Raw genomic sequence first — 15749 nt, 5'->3', positions numbered from 1 at the left:
CATCTATGTGTAGTCACGGCCTGGGACCGTGCATTCGTTCATCACAACAAATATAGGTACAAAAGGTATCCATGTTATGTAGAGTACACATGGCGGTGATACAAAGTTCCGTTTGCTAATGCGAATAGGGTAGTGGCGTACAAGATACTGCATGTTATGTCATAAATCGGCGGTGTCCCTGGCTAAAGTTCATAATGGCCATGTATCCATGTGTTACGCGGAGCGATGGTTTATTGCCGACTGGAACATAGCGATATCGTTATGAAAGTCGTCCGCAGTGGCGTCGAAGATCGACAGATCGTCCAGGAACGGTATGTTTTCCGCGATCGAGTTCAAATAGGCTTCGTCGAAGATGCCAGACGGTGCGTCGAGGTTGTCAAAGAGCAAACGTGGGGAAATGTATCCGGTGGCAGACCACGGCAACGGCGGAGAGGCGACTTGTCCAAAGCCCGCGTCTGATGGATTCGTGCCCGTCATGCGCGGGACTTGCGCAGCCTGAGCATGGGGGAAGGGACGCTGCATGAGCCACGTCGAAGGATCACATTGCATATCCATCGAGATGCTCCCGACGGTGCGTGGTTCATACCCGTTCTGTAAGAATCGTGAGAGACCCACTACATGGTGACTGAAGGAGGAAGCTCTCACCATTTGACCGGACGAATTAAACATGCCAAGTGTCCAATCCGGGGAACCGTCGGAGGATAGATCGGAGGTTCCTATCGGCTCAAGCGTGCTGAACGCAAGCGATGAAGAGCTCGAGGCCCTGGGCGAGGGCGACGCCGACTCCTCGATGTCAAGCTCCTCGTACTCACGCACGGCCCGGTCGAGCTCTGATCCCTGCAGGCCGCTCTCCATGAGCGAGGCGATGAGCTTGCAACGCTCCCGCTCCGCTTTGCTCGTGCGACTCCCTTTGCGCTTCTTCTGCCCCGGCGCCGCGGGTGCGTACTTGTAATTTGGGTAGAGACGCGCGTGCTCCTCCTTGGCAATCTCGGCGAGTCGCTCGAACGGCGCCTTCTCCTCGTCTGACATGCCATTCCAGTATGCGCCCGCGATCATGCTATGGTACGAGTAGTCCCTAATCAGCTTCTCTCACAGACGCTGTGGCATACAATGTTGCGAGACTCACGAGACATTCCTGCTGTCGCGTTCGTCCCCCGTCGACAACTTCCGCGACGCGATGAAGTGCGAGCGGAAGAAGATGAACGAGTTCGGCGGACGCTTGACGTGGTTCTCTTCGCGCTTGCGCGCGTGGGATAAGCTTGATTTCGTCTTCGGAACAAGAACCTCTGGCGTAATGCTCTTGGCCGGGCTCGTCTGCGAATCACGCGAGCTCGAGGGCGTAAGGCCATTCGCGCGGATTGCTTTCCCCGCGGGAAGCGTACGAGTGTTCGTAACTTGATATGAGCCTCTGGCTCCAGCACTCCGTCCGCTATCATCTGCAAGGGAAGGTCAGGACCGAATGCATATAACGTGTGAGAAGAAGTGGGTGAGGGAAACTGAGACGAATGTATATGGTAAAGTAGTAACAAAGGCGAAGGCTTACCGTTGGGATCTTGCCCGGTTAAACGGCGAGAGTACCTCATTGCGGGGATGCCAGACATCGCGGCAAAGTCCGATATGTCTCGGGTAGTATGAAGTCGTCGCTAAACGCTCAGATAAAGGCGGGAGGTCGCCGTCGAGAAAGCAGGGCACACAGAAAGCTCGTCCGTGCTTCATCCGGGACCGCCAGAGGCCCGCCTTTTCAACCATCGCTGGATGACCGACACGACGAGCGGGTGCTGAGGCTTGGGACAGTTACCCTTCGCTATGTTCACCTTGGAGCGGGCCTCAGGCGAAGCCTCCGGGATGTCACATCCCTCCTGCGGTAGCCTTTGGCTCGGCAGCTTCGGCACTTGCTTACCACACACGGGCACACATGGTCCGGTCTAATCTCTTCCCCCCGGCCATGCCACGTTCCTGCCCTACTGAAGAGAGGAAGTCTCCGAAATAACACACAAAAGGAGTTGGAATCTATGCGTCTTGAGGGAGTTGAGCGCGCATTGTTCTGAAGAAGTGGTGTCCGAGGTGTACAGGCAGCAGCGAGCTGGTACGCCTCCAGAGCAGACCGATAGCGAGTAGCGAGCAAGTCGCCGGGCATCCGTCTGTGAATAATCAATGTCTTTGTGCATGGCAATCCGTTATTGGTAAAGACAGCCCACATCGATATGGTCCGTAGCCGGTCCGTTGCGCCGTTGAGAGCCGCGCTTGAGCGCGCGCGCAAAGTTCGAGGGTGCCTCTCTCCACGGCACGTTGTACGCAATTGTCCGGATTTTCCCAAGGAATGCGTGGATGAAACTGTAACAGGAAGGAGCAGCTGGAAAAATAAGGACGGTGTCCGTGATAGATCGTTGATACGCGCCCAAAGGACCAAGCTCCGGCATCTAATCAAGATCCTGTCACTCAATGAAGGCCAAAGGATGTGAAGGGAATGGTTGAATCAGTTGATTTCCTCCGCGGTGTTGCCGGAGACGATTGTTATTGTTCTCAACCCAACACCAAGCATGGTCGAGGTGAACGTGAACGGGCCCGACGACGTCGACAAGGAGGGAGTGGAAGCACAGCCTCACCGTGCCTCTTGTGTCGCTGCAGCCTGCAGCGCACCAGCTGTGCCATCGTTGACTTGCAGCCTAGCTCCGCTACTTACCATGGCGTCAACTGTCAAATAAATGCGAGTGGGCTTGCCGGATCCTGTTACAGCTCATTGGAGGCTCATCTTATCACATATTGGACGAACACAATGCTCGCGCCGGTTTCTTCTACGACAACTTCAGGGAACACGCACAATCCTCGATAGATGGGCGAGACTCTTCCGTCTACTATCTGAATTTGACCGTCCCCAAAGAGCCCCGTTGACCCGTTTACGTGCATTGACTGGGTCGTGGATGTTCAAGCACACTGTCCGTCAAACGCAACGACTTCCCAACAGGGCGTGGAAGGATACGTGGAATCCACCAGCCTACCCTGAGGACACCAATCCTTGCGCTACGAGGCTCTATCCCTGCAGCTGGTCTCGCCCACTTGACCAGGATTCGAACTTCTGAACCTTTGTGCTCCGATAGATGCACGGCCTTTCGAATCCTGATGCAAATGCCCGCATATTGGGCATTGAATATCTACATTCAAGGTTTGGTACCTCCTAGACAAGAGAAACATTCAGTTTTCTTCCATCGTGGTGGAAGAAGAAAGGTAGGAAAGGAGAGCAGGAGCACGGGAGTGGACAAAGCGCGTCGCCCGTCGAAACCGTTCGTATCACAGAGGGGGAATGCCAGATCCCCCCCTACTCTCTGGACATGCGTGCTTCCCGTCACCCTCTCCATTGTGGTCGCCCCCGACGCTGCCGCCGATACACTCGGGCTCCTCAGCGGGCATGGCATCACAGACGTGGGACGTCGCTTTCCGCGAATCCGAGGTTATATTGTTGTCCGGATTATACGGTATCGCGTACTGGGCATGTCACCAGCACAGCTGCTAATCGTGTAGTTAGTGTTTCAGCTATAGAAGATCTATCTGTATCATGATGTACTTGTGCAGCGGTCGGAGGGTCCGTCATGCCATACGCGTATGTCTCTCGCGCGGACAAGTGCGAATATGATAGCAGACGATAGCCTCACGATCGCGCTTGCTTCGTGTGGTGGGCGCATGTATGTGGTTTATGGGTCCATATTCCCAGACATTCGAATATATATGAAGGTCATCGAGCAAGTGTCAGGCACCATGACCGCGACCTACCCCTTATCCATCGTCGCATACAAACGCGGTACGCAGAATGACGAGATCCGCCCCTACCACTGGCAATTCCACCTCGCGACAGGCGATATCCGTGGCGTCTTCCATCAGCTCTACGGCGAGCCCGGCAACTTTTGGTACGAAGGCGCGGAGAAGATGATACTCTTCGAGACTGAAGGCGGGAAGGTGACCATTGGTGCCGTTCCCGCGGACGCGCTCGACGAGCTGGAGCGCATCCTCGAGCAGATACCGGTCGTTTTGGACAAGAATGTGAAGTGGAACTGTCAAAGCTGGTGTCTCGACGCCCTCGAGCCACTTCGCGCCAAGGGATGGATTGCGGATGGCATAACGGAGACAACGATCCGCGAAGCGCTGCCTGAAACGGCATGAACGTGGCGAGGCTTAAGAGGTTAGGAGATTGCTGTAACATCGATTCACCCTCTAACGAGGGCACTGCGCACAGGCTTGCTCGTACTTTCGTCCTTTCCTTGTAGAGCGTTCGTTGCTGGATGATATCCTGTATTCTGCATGTATATATTCTTCACGCCATCGACTAGGAACAGCCATACCCACAGGTCAATGGCATGAGCAACCCTCGATAACATGACGCCACGCTGATCACGTCAAGGCCACGGGGCCGATCCATCTTCTTGACGGGCCAGACCAGCCCTTGGTACTGTAGGTATGTAACCTGAGCGGGCTGCTCGTCCTGTTGGCGCAGCGCCTGGGAGAAATGTTTTAATCTCAACACCCATGAAGGCCGGAGAACAACAGCGTACTCGATGCATAGCGAGACTTCTGAGGTTGCGGAGATGACAGCTTCTGGACGATCATCACAAGTCTTGCATCTCAGCGGCCGATATCTGCTTTGTCGCCCTCCTTCCGTTGTCCACACCTAGCCCAGCAGCTCGTTCCGCTTCTTCAATCGTGTATGCGGGCTCCTTCAGCTGCTTGCACCTCCGCTTGTGCACCTTGCTCTTCCAGTGTGACTGAAGAGCATTATCGGTTTCGAAGTATCTGTAGAACATGTGTGTCAGGCCTGAACAGGATTTTGACCTGAGATCTCGTATGCAGGACGTACTTAGCACATTCGACGCAGTAGTGTTGAGCAAGGCCAGGTTTATCAAAGTCAATGGGCTGGGCCTCCAAAGCAGCACGGTGCTTGAAGCATACTGTAAATATAGTTGTATCACAGCGAACGCACTCCTACTCACCTTCGGGTCCAGATCAATCAACTGAATCTGATCAAGATCCTTCGTGCGAGCCTATGCAAGAAACAGCGGTTGGCATTTCGAGCGAGCCGTGATCATGGCTGAAGCAGAGGCGCACCCTCGTCCGTCCGGCACGATGCACATCACGATTCCCACCGTGAGTCCTAGAGCGGCGCAGACGTCCCATAGCTCAACGCTTTCAAATCTCGAAGTACCAACAGAAATATGTAGAGCAGCGAGCACCAACACCCGCCAGAAAAGCTTCAGAAAATGACGAGCGAAGGGGCGAAAAGCCAAAAGCTGCCAGCGCTAACTCCATCTTTCCACTCACGTGACTCATCCACCTCCCCTCCCCGCAACCCGGCCGCAAGACCGTCCGTCCGACTAGAAGGTAACAAAAATGGGCTCTACACGGTGAGCATCTCGTCTGCGTGGTGCCTGGATGATGTACAAGCGGCTCTCTGCGACGAAACGGCGTCGAAACGAGTAGGACGGGATGGATGGACCGATGGAGGACTGGATGACGCTCGCCTAACCGACTCGACATACCGCCCTCTGCGCCAGCTTCTGCTATTTCATCTCTTGTGCATCCCTTGCACTTCCGTCGCATCGATCGCGGTTGCAAATCACATCGCTCTTCTCTGCCGTAAAAATCCATGGGACTAGTACTGATACGCATATCTGCACTATAGTCTGTACACCAAGGGCCGCGTCCTCGGCCACAAGCGCGGCAAGCGCAACACCAGGCCGAACACGTCCCTTCTGCAGATTGAGGGTGTTGGCAGCAAGGAGGACGCGCAGTTCTACCTCGGGAAGGTGCGTTCCCCTGAATCAGCATAGGCAAGATCCGTTGGCTGACCGTTATCTGTTTACACAGCGCGTTGCGTACGTCTACCGTGCGAAGACGGAACGGGCGGGCTCAAAGGTGCGAGTCATCTGGGGGCGCATCTCTCGCCCACACGGGAACTCGGGCGTCGTCAAGTCCAAGTTCAGGTCAAACCTCCCCCCGCACGCGTTCGGTGCCAGTGTCCGCATCGTAAGCTTCCTATCGCCCTCTATGCCTTCTTCGTCGTTACTGACCTGCCCTGACTCTAGATGCTTTACCCTTCCAACATTTGATTATTGTACTCTCTCGCATTGCACTCTTATCACGCATGGGCATATACTGCGAATATGACACTACGCTATGGCATGCATGATGATGTGGACCATACAAGAGTGTGCCAAAGATACCGATTCGACTTCGATTACAGGGTACGAGACCTTCTCGTCGCATAGTTCCAAACTGGCTATGACTGGGTGTTGTGCGAGCGCATTGGCGTCAACCACCCCCGTACAACAGAGTCATATCCCTATGTGGATGAACGGTGCCCAACGGCTTGGAGGATGGCCCGCTCGCCTGAGTTGCTGGGCGGCAGTGTCGAGCGCGTAAGGGATAATGTCCGGGTCGAGGTACTCTGAATCTCCGTCGAAAAACTGTCTGTAAACAGTGCCAGCTACATGAGGTCCGTCAACGTCGTTCATGCTCCTGCGTGCAACGTAGTCAGAGAAAATCTTCGCTTTGGCTGAACCTATGCTCACCAAAGCGTCGCCACTACGCTCTTGAACCCAGCAAACAGCATGGCAGCTGCCAGGTGCACAGTTTGGTCAGGCTGCTGGTTGTCTCCTTTTGCTGTCTCGCATGCGCTGAGATAAGCTAGGAACGCGTTTGGTAGGTGCATCTTCATGATCTCGGCAATAGAGAGCTGCCCGTCCCTCAGTGCGAAACCGCTATCGAGCGGGCTGTCGGCGTTCTGGACAGCGTGGCAGGCGAGATGTAGCACCGTTGTCTTGGGCAGGAGATCCGTCAAGGTCGCTGCTCTCATCCCTAGCTGCATCTCTGGCACGTCATCTGAGCATACATCCTCTTCGGCAGGAAGGGCAAGGACACTGTGGTGAGGGATAATCTTTGTTACCTCTCGGACTTCGTCCCTCGTATGCGGGAGCGCCGTCAGGGCCTCGTTCCATTCAGTGATGGGTGCAGCACCGACAAGCACTCGCATCTCATTCCTAATAGGCCTCGTGGACGTTCTACGGGCATTCAGCAAAGCGCTTAGCGTCGGAGTGTACGAGGAGACAATGTAATCTGAACAAGATACAGCGCCCTGAGAGTCGGTTTTCCCGGCGGCGTGCAGGGGAAGAAAAGCGAACGATCCGGTGGGGCACCACCACAAGCGAGGTCGTTCGCGTCCAGAAGACGGCTGTTACGCGTTGTCAGCAACAGGCGGATGAGGCAAAGATGCCAGGTGATTGACTGGAACAGACCTTGAGCCTTAGAGCTTGAAAGATCGGATACACGACAAACTCCCACAGTTTGCCGAGGATCGCATCCTGCCCTTGGACGACGTGTTTCCGCAGCGATACTTTAGCAATCCCTAGCCGATGTTCGGTTGCAAGACTATTTCTTGCGTTCACCATAGCGTCTCTCCATGCCGTGGATGCCTCGTGTAACCAGGTGTCTGTCACACCTGCTAGCAGGACCTGCATTGGCTCGTATGAAGTACGCACGACGATGGCGCTGCAAAAGTCGCCGCCTGGAATCAGTATCACGACTGGTCCCTTTTCCGCGGCCTTGGCGAGTGTTTCGAACTTGTCAGGGCGAAGGAAGCCATCCATCCCCGGTCTCTCGCGAATCTCGTCGACCAACGAGTTGAACCTCAGCGTGAGCTGACGACGATATGCCATCTCTTCGTCTGCCTTGAATTGGGAAATTCTGACGTTGGAGCTATGGCTTCGACCTTCGAGCTCACGAGCGAGCTGAATCAAAGGTCGTCCCAGCCTCTGGTCCAACGCATCGAACGGCGTCCGTAGGCGTAGCGCCTGGGTCCAGAAGATGCCGCGGCCTTGTTCAAGGACTTCGATCGCGAGAGGGAGTCGTGAAAGAGTAAGGGCATTCGTGGCAGCTTGCGTTGCGACCATCTCGCCTTTCTTCAGAGACGAAAGACGGGATTTCACTCCGAGCCCGAAGTAGGCTGCATGAGGGAGGAGATTGACTATCGCAAGCTGCGTCTGAAGTAGTAGGTCCCGGAACTCGTCGGGAAGTTCGGCTTTCATGGAGCGGAGAACGTCGCTAGCAACTGCTATTCTGGCTTGCGCACTGCAGTTGCCTTCCAATATGGCTTGAAGCGTATGCTGTAAAGCAAGCCCTGGGTTGAAGAACGGTGTATCTCCTTCAAGATAGAGTCGCGCCAGTTCCGAGAGGCAGCTAACTCTTTCGGGATTTCGTGCGTCATATGCTCCTTGAGCCTCAGTCAAGTGGTGCAGCGCTTCGAGAGCGTCAGACGTGACCTTCCGAGCTGCGAAGCGTTGTCGATAGGCACTACCCAAGGTGACGTGAAGACGTGGCAGAAAATGATTTGGAACTGAGCTTCGGGAGAGTGTCTGCGCGACGAGGTCCACTGCCTCATCGATATCAATTGCAGAACGAAAATGCCGGTGACGAATTTGGAGTGCACTGGATAGATTCATCACCACGAAGTACCACGACAGGTCTCCCGGAGTGCCCAACGACATCGCTTCCCGAAGCAGGGTGACAGCCTCTTCTAAATCAACAGCTCGGGCAGATTCTTCGAACCTTGAGCACAATGCCGCAGCTAAATGGCTTAACGCTTGCGAGCGGAATGGATGTCCGACAGGGGTCAGGGGGAGGACTTGACGATACAAGTCAATGGCGGTCTCCAGATCTTCCGTATGGCCGAGTTCGGAGTAGCGAAGGTACAGAGGGACTGCTAAGTTACTCAACGATGCAAAACGTTGTGGGTGAGGCGCGGGACGAAGTTCGAGACCTTCATGGAAGAGCTTGATGGCTTGCTCGAGATCGACCATTTCACCTTGATCTTCGAATCGCATACTATAACTCGTTGCAAGGATATTGACGGCCGTTGAACGATGCGGATGTCCTGGAGGCCGAATGGAGAGTGCTTCCGACACCAGCGAGATAGACCTGTTGAGATCCTCCTTATCTCCGAGCTCCTCAAAGCGATCCCGCAAAGAATTGGCCAGCGCGCTGAGCGCGTCTGGCCGAGAGACATGGCGACGAGGGGATATCTCCAGGGCCTGCTCCTTTGCCCGAATGGCATCCTCGAGGTCGCTAGGAGATCCGCGTGCCCTGTAGAGAAGTGTTAGGGCTGCTCCTAATCCGGCCAAGAAAGACCTTCTGTCAGGATCTCCGGGATGCGAGTGCTCCAGCGCGCCCCGATACAAAGCAATGGCCTCCTCCAGATGCTCTATCCCACTTTGCTTCTCGAACCGCAGCCGCAGGGCCGTGGCGCAACACGCCATTGAGCGCGGATATTCGAGGTCACCGACGGAACCTAGACCTATTGCTCGTCTGTGCACTCGAATCGCTTCCTCGATTCCGTCCAAGCTATTCCGGCGCGTGAACGTGAGCCGGTAACAGCGCCCAAGGTTATTCAACCATTCCGGTAAGCAGGCGTCATTGAGCGGACAACCGTCGACGGCCATCTTGCAAAGGCTCAGCGATTCATCAAGGTCTGCGTCGGAACCCTTCTCCATTGATCGATCGCGCAACGCGTTTCCGAGCGTCATGAGACTGTTTCGATGGTCCTCTGATCCGGCTACGGCGATCTCGCGGGCTTTGCGCGCCAGTTCTATCGCGTCGTCAATATCAGCGTCCTCCCCATAGAAGTGGAAGCGTCTCTGCAAGGCGCTCGATAGCGAACACAACGCTCTCACCTGAGAGAATGCTCAGTACTGGCTTTAAGAACTCCATTTCGCTACTCACGTTCCGTTGAGGGAGCAACTGCCGATAGATAACTATGGCATGTTCAAGGTCTTCAATGGAGCCCATCTTTTCATATGCCGCGTGCATGGATAGCGCATGCTCTAGCGTCGAAGCTGCAAGAGCGAGTGATCAGAGATCTCGGCCAGGGTGAATGATGTTCATGGCCACTCACAGAGACAGGGCTTCGTTAGGTCGTCGATCTCGTCCTCTGATTTCCGCTCTGGCTGAGCGACAAACTCGCTGGAAGTCGTTGGCGTGGATGGGCTCCCACGAAGCTTCGGCGCCGACACCAACCCCGATGCATATGTAACCACTGCACCAATGAAGAGGCTAAAGGACCAGAACACGAAGCGCTGGGAGGTGTATGACAGGGGCATGACCCTTGCAACACAGGTCACCGTCGTGCAGGTATCTAACGATGGGGAGGTTCGTGTTTTATGACGAGCTACTATAACTGTCTGGGGGTGTTCGTGGACAACCGTACTGCCATGGGCGCGCTCAGAGCGTTATTTTTGTGCAGACAGAAGCAATTGAGAGGAGCACATGCCGCCGACTATGTATAGCCCGACCTTGGTGGGGTATTTCGATTGTGAAGTTAACTTCACATTTGTATCATTCCGCGGCCGATGAGGATCTTGTATGGAATCAAGATACTGAGACGTCGCCGTGTTAGGCAGCTGAGCTACTGGTCGTTGTGAAGGCCAACACGCGAACGGAGATGCAAAGTTCGTGAGTTCACAGCATGAGCGGGAGAAGGGGTACGGACAGCGGCATGATGTTCTCATGAACTTTACAAGCACCCTCATGAGAAGGGTTCGCAATTCGCAGTTTCGGAACAGCCCATGAGATGCGTTCAGTGAGAAGGCGAGGGAACACATCGTATGTTGGGGAACATCTATCTCAGGCCGCAGCACTGGATGGTCATTATTGGCGCCTGGATTCGCATGCGGGCTGCGGCGGTGTATTGTCTCGTGAAGTGCGTCGATATATTCTGTCAAGCCGCTGCGCATGCCGCCGTCTCCAAAGCAAGTATCGAGCGCTTTCTCATCGACATCGACTAGAACGCCTGCGGTGCAATCGTCGCGCAAGTTAAAAGACACGCGTCCCGTCACGGAACGTGGGACAGCGGCGCATGACACCTGTGACCCGTCACGTAGAGGCTACTGGACAACTTGAACTTGAAGACCAGGACCTGATGCTCAGAAGTGCGGTCTGCGTACAAAATCCTGTAGAAAGTGACCACTCGAGTGCTCACTATCGACTCGTTCTGTCTTCCTGTCGTCATATAACTCGAGCAACAAATCTAGGGAACGGACGATTAACGGTTGCAAGGCTAACGGAGCCATCAACGCCTTGTTCACCTTGGTATACCACCTCGCGGACTGGGATGAAAGTCGACCAAGAATATGACAGTGTTCACAATGGTACGTGGACAGACTCGGAATACATACGGCCAAGCGTAGCAATTCACGATCAACATCAATGTTTCAACGTTCATCGGCAATTAATACCGTTCCAATGGATATATACATTCAAGGAGGTCATCCGTGGTGTAAGTATGCAACCTCGACCCAACCGTGCAGGATGCTATCGAGCATGGCTCGCCCCCAGGATCCAGATCGCGTTAAGGTTCGAAGACGCGTCCCTATGCCTGAACGGCACAGCAGGAGGACGGCCGACCCCCCTTCGTCTGCACACAGCAACGGCCCCGTACCAGCCTGCAGAATTGCACTTTTCCTGTCGTCTGATTCATCGCCGGAAGGAAGCAACGTTGTGATGCGTCCGATCAATCAGTACTCAGCTCAAAATGCTGTGCTTTCGCGGGTCAGCCGGATCGAGCTCGGCGAACGCTGAAGCGCTGACCACCGGTTGCAGCGGGCGTTGCCTATTACTGTCGTCCAACGTGTTTCTCTTCGGATCGGTCCTCCTGTCGCTGTGGCTGGCACGACAGGCAATGCCCAATGCCGCGCATCAAGGTTTCGTCCTCTTTCACCTGACTCAAATTGCTCGATGTCTGCGTCTCCGACCAATCAAGGCTCTTCACCAGCGCGAACAGACTTGCTTAGTTAGGGTCCGGTGCGGCCTACGGGAGGCGGCATCAAACCTCCGATCAAGGCAGAACGCTGTGCTTCTGGAACTGCTGGATCGCGATTCGTCTCTCGAGCGCGTTGTCAAAAGCATGTGGCATGGAAACGAAGCGCGACTCGGTGAAACACTGTTGATTATGATGACCGGACTGGCCAACACTGCGAGGTATATAAACCTTCAATACACTCCGCTGTTCCTCAGTCGACTGGTCGATCTCATCTACTCCTGCAATCCACGTTCCTTCTTGCGCAGTTTTAATTGCTCTTCTTCGCGCCCTCCTCTTATTAACGAACACCAATCATGAAGTTCACCTCCACTTTTGTCGCCCTCTCCCTTGGTGTGTATTACGGACACATCTCCGTGTGTCGTATTCTAATCTTTCTCTTTTTACCACAGTCGCCCTTGGCGTCCAGGCTCGTCATGAGCTTCCCTCGCGCTACTCCCTTGCGCGCCGGGGCAACCAGTTCGTCACCGGTCCTTGCTCCGTCGACTCAGACTGCCAGCAGGGGTGCTGCGGTTTCTCCACGGGCAAATGCGCCGGCCCTGCGGTGGCGCAGAGCAACGGCTCCGGCGGATGCGGCCACGGCACCGCTGCCCCCAACTGCAACGTCGCCGCCGCGCTCGGCCTCAAGGACTGCATCGCCGGCGCCGTGAACGGCAACCTCGCGGACCCCGCTGTTCAGACCGCCGCTGCATTCGTCGCCAAGCTCGACGGCCTCCCCTTCACCCCCGCCTCCGGCTCCTCCTCCTCCTCCTCCTCTTCTTCCGATAACGCCGCCGCCGCCCCGGCCGCAGCCGCCGCGCCTGCAGCGGACCAGTCCAGCAAGAAGACGGTGTTCGAGACGTGCTCGGCCGACTCGGATTGCCAGCAGGGCTGCTGTGGCTTCTCCACCGGCAAGTGCGCCGGGCCTGCGGTCGCGCAGACCAACGGCTCCGGTGGGTGCGGCCACGGCACCGCGGTCCCCAACTGCAGCGTCGCCAAGGCGCTCGGCCTCAGCGACTGCGTCGCGGGCGGTACCAGCAACCCGACCGACCCCCTCGTCCAGGCCGCGGCCGCGTTCGTCTCCAAGCTCGACAACATCCCGTTCACCCCGGCCAAATAGGCGCGCGCGCAGTCGATGGTAGTGGCATTGAATTCGTAGAGGTGTCCTGACAAAACATTGTACAACAATTACATCATGATTGACGGTATATTACCGCGCGGAAACTCCAGGCGAGACGAACATCTACTCTAAAACGCCGTGAGACCAGTGCCCTATGTGAGGGCTTGACGCTCAAACAACACGATCGGGGACCGTTGAAATCCGCGGCCTCAGTTTTCTTCGAATTCTTCGACCGTACGCGATAACGTGAGGGACGCTCCTTGACCTCTTATTCAAGTTGGCATGGGGGTACTAGCTGACGATCGCACGGCGCCGTCGCTGGAGGATCGCGCTTGGGAACGGATCAGCATTCGCGTTTAGGAAGGGTTTTTTTACACCGTCATCAAGACCTTTTCTTGGCCTGCTCCCCTCCCCCACCTCTAGCCGTGTTACTTCCCCCGACCTAGCTCTCTGACCACCGTTGTCTTTTTATAACGTCACATTTACCGTTCAGCACCCCACCGTCCAGCACGGAGTCCCATATTTACACGCATAACTCTCATCATTAACCCCGTGTTTCCCATGGACCATAGTTTCGGACTCCCGTACCTAGTGTACCCAGGCTCTGCTCTTAAATGTTGCGTAACTGGCTAGTAAGTATCGCCGCTGTATTGAATGCTACAGCCCCAACGAAGACGAGGGTTGCTACGCATATATACGTTTGCACACACGCTACTCTATGCGCATGGCCCATGACCAAAAACACTATCTTCTCGAATCCTGTGCACTTCTGATACAGACTGCACCACTTCACATATATCTTGTCAGAGCACTGGCGTTACACGTGGTACCTTATATGCCTCTTTTAACCAATATGGAGGGATACCAGGCAAGTCTCCAGTCGCCATTCTTGATGTCGCACACCGCCCGCTCACAGCCGTCTCAGGACGAGTGTGACCCACAAGATTCTGCCTTCCGAGGCTCGGAGTTTAGGATACGTCCGGGCGGTACATAGTGGAAATGATCATAGTGCGAAAGTCGACGCCGGTCGGCTCCTTAACCCGGTCTATGAACGTGGTCAGCGCGAAGAGGCTACCGCATGTGGAAATGACCGTACCTTCTCATAGACACGTTCGATCCAGTACATATTGGCGACCGAATCTTCCGCAGACATCCAGTAATGCGGAGTGCGCCCCTTCAGTGTGTCCGCAAATGCCTCAAGTTGGTATCGATACCTGTATAAGCACACGTCAGCAAGACAACCAAAAGAATTACACACGCAAGGAACAAAACATACGTCGTCCACCATGGCTCACCCTTGCCACCCTCGAGAGTGTATGCCTTCTCCGTCCTGGTAACGCGTCCCCGTCCCTCACGCTTGCTGACGGTGATGGAGTGCCACACCATTGGCGCGATGAAATTGGTCAAAGTGAGCTCGCCCCCTTCGCACTCCACCTTGATGGTGAGTTCAGGAAGGCGTGGGATGAAGCCCAGCGCGGACGGCGTGCCATAGTGACATTTTATTGAGGCGGTGACGTCGTTGGGGAACGCGAACGTTGCAGTCATGCCCTTGTCCACCAGGCCGGCTGCAGGAGGCCTGATGTCTGCTTCTGCGCTGAGCACCGAGACGGGGTCAGTCCCTGCGAGGAAGCGGACGGCGCTTAAGGGGTAGCCTTAATGAACAAAGGAGTCAATCCAAGGCACGGTCAGAACAGCGTCCACAAACCGCCCATGTCCATCATACATCCGCCACCAAGGGAAAGATCCCACCGAATGTCATCCTTCGGGAACATTCCAATGTCGGGTAAGGTGAGATAACCAGTCAGATTCTTAATGGCACCAAGTTCGCCGCTATCTAGAAGAGTTTTGGCACGTTGTACGGCAGGGTGAAACCTGATGCACGGGTGAGGTTCAGTTGCGACGTACCCCACCTAAGCCATACCTGTAATGAAACGCCTCCAGAAGGACTAGTCCCTTTTGTTCCGCCAGCTCGAACATCTTTCGGGTTTCTTCGGCGGTGTCCGAGCTGGGCTTCTCTAAGAGAACGTGCTTTCCCTTAGATAAGGCTTTCAAGGTCCATTCGTAATGTAACGAGTTCGGGAGCTAGGGATGCATCATAAGCTAAACTTGAGACGCACAGATCATAGATACTCACCGGATTGTAGACGGCGTCGATTTCTGGGTCGTCCAGGAGATCTGGAGGTCCATATGCACCGTTAACATCCCCTTTCGTTCAGGGCATCGTGATACGGACCGTCGTATCCGTTAGGACCACTGTATGCCTTCTTGATTCCCCATTTCTGCGCGAACGTCTCTGCCTTCGTCTTATCGCGTGCCGCAACGGCAGCTACAACAACATCGGAATGACTCTTCGCTGACTTGATCAGGGCTTCGGGGGCAATCTTTGCTGCGTCGAGGATACCAAAGCGGATTGGGTTCTCAGCCTTTGGAATCTCGGGCGGAGACGATATCTGAAATACGTAATGAAATGTGCATTAGCATGCGACAAAAGGCGGAGCAGCAGTCTGGTGACCACATACATTCCTAACGCGCTTGATGAAGCCTAGAACAGAGCTCATCGCGATGATTGAACGTTGAGGACGGAGACTGCGTGTTGGCAAGATTGCTCCATCGCTCTATTATTCGTCTTCGGCGATCCCAGGAGGATGTACGCGTTTGCCCGGCCTGGGATGACTGAGCCAGGAACAGTACTTAGGTCGCGTTTGACCAATGTTACTATTAGGCGCGGTCGTGACCGCGGCACCGTGTCCGGGAACACTGGCGTACCAATTCTCACGCTTCCGTCCTCGACCATGGTGG

The 15749-nt window shown here is 55.1% G+C and overlaps 6 protein-coding genes across 6 annotated transcripts; 3 read left to right on the top strand and 3 right to left on the bottom strand.

The window, feature by feature from the left end:
* Window positions 1-870: 870 nt before the first annotated feature.
* Window positions 871-1077, bottom strand: PUNSTDRAFT_36326 (uncharacterized protein; the record flags this gene model as incomplete). Its single annotated transcript, XM_007382841.1, has 1 exon — window positions 871-1077. A coding segment is annotated over one exon (207 nt), but the record flags the coding sequence as incomplete, so codon positions are not given.
* A 2676-nt stretch (window positions 1078-3753) lies between these two features.
* Window positions 3754-4155, top strand: PUNSTDRAFT_133412 (uncharacterized protein; the record flags this gene model as incomplete). The annotated part of the gene is made up of 1 exon (XM_007382840.1): window positions 3754-4155. The coding sequence occupies one exon, from the start codon at window positions 3754-3756 to the stop codon at window positions 4153-4155; it is 402 nt and encodes a 133-aa protein (XP_007382902.1).
* Window positions 4156-4598: 443 nt separating this feature from the next.
* PUNSTDRAFT_113065 (uncharacterized protein) lies at window positions 4599-5163 on the bottom strand (the record flags this gene model as incomplete). Its single annotated transcript, XM_007382839.1, has 4 exons — window positions 4599-4782; window positions 4847-4926; window positions 4980-5030; window positions 5095-5163. The coding sequence occupies 4 exons, from the start codon at window positions 5161-5163 to the stop codon at window positions 4599-4601; spliced, it is 384 nt and encodes a 127-aa protein (XP_007382901.1).
* Window positions 5164-5323: 160 nt separating this feature from the next.
* On the top strand, window positions 5324-6384 carry PUNSTDRAFT_86074 (60S ribosomal protein L33-A-like protein). The gene is made up of 4 exons (XM_007382838.1): window positions 5324-5390; window positions 5669-5792; window positions 5854-6012; window positions 6072-6384. Exons 1-4 carry the CDS (start codon window positions 5377-5379, stop codon window positions 6093-6095), a joined length of 321 nt encoding a protein of 106 aa, XP_007382900.1. The 5' UTR covers window positions 5324-5376; the 3' UTR covers window positions 6096-6384.
* A 5677-nt stretch (window positions 6385-12061) lies between these two features.
* PUNSTDRAFT_143126 (uncharacterized protein) lies at window positions 12062-13054 on the top strand. Its single transcript, XM_007382837.1, has 2 exons — window positions 12062-12184; window positions 12244-13054. The coding sequence occupies exons 1-2, from the start codon at window positions 12148-12150 to the stop codon at window positions 12948-12950; spliced, it is 744 nt and encodes a 247-aa protein (XP_007382899.1). The 5' UTR covers window positions 12062-12147; the 3' UTR covers window positions 12951-13054.
* Window positions 13055-13953: 899 nt separating this feature from the next.
* PUNSTDRAFT_143125 (NAD(P)-binding protein) lies at window positions 13954-15508 on the bottom strand (the record flags this gene model as incomplete). The annotated part of the gene is made up of 8 exons (XM_007382836.1): window positions 13954-13995; window positions 14047-14164; window positions 14227-14602; window positions 14656-14822; window positions 14872-15032; window positions 15085-15125; window positions 15184-15400; window positions 15470-15508. The coding sequence occupies 8 exons, from the start codon at window positions 15506-15508 to the stop codon at window positions 13954-13956; spliced, it is 1161 nt and encodes a 386-aa protein (XP_007382898.1).
* Between the last annotated feature and the right edge of the window lie 241 nt (window positions 15509-15749).

The sequence above is a fragment of the Punctularia strigosozonata genome (assembly GCF_000264995.1).
Source record: "Punctularia strigosozonata HHB-11173 SS5 unplaced genomic scaffold PUNSTscaffold_5, whole genome shotgun sequence".
Taxonomy (NCBI): domain Eukaryota; kingdom Fungi; phylum Basidiomycota; class Agaricomycetes; order Corticiales; family Punctulariaceae; genus Punctularia; species Punctularia strigosozonata.
This window is presented reverse-complemented; position numbering and strand designations above follow the sequence as displayed.

What these genes read in the sequence shown, in the direction of transcription:
- PUNSTDRAFT_143126 (XM_007382837.1), top strand. Translation starts at nt 12,148, where the DNA reads ATGAAGTTCACCTCCACTTTTGTCGCCCTCTCCCTTG. An exon ending in TTTTGTCGCCCTCTCCCTTG is followed by an intron (nt 12,185 to 12,243) that starts GTGTGTATTACG and finishes TTTTTACCACAG; the next exon opens with TCGCCCTTGGCGTCCAGGCT.
- PUNSTDRAFT_86074 (XM_007382838.1), top strand. An exon ending in CGCAGTTCTACCTCGGGAAG is followed by an intron (nt 5,793 to 5,853) that starts GTGCGTTCCCCT and finishes CTGTTTACACAG; the next exon opens with CGCGTTGCGTACGTCTACCG. An exon ending in TCGGTGCCAGTGTCCGCATC is followed by an intron (nt 6,013 to 6,071) that starts GTAAGCTTCCTA and finishes CCCTGACTCTAG; the next exon opens with ATGCTTTACCCTTCCAACAT.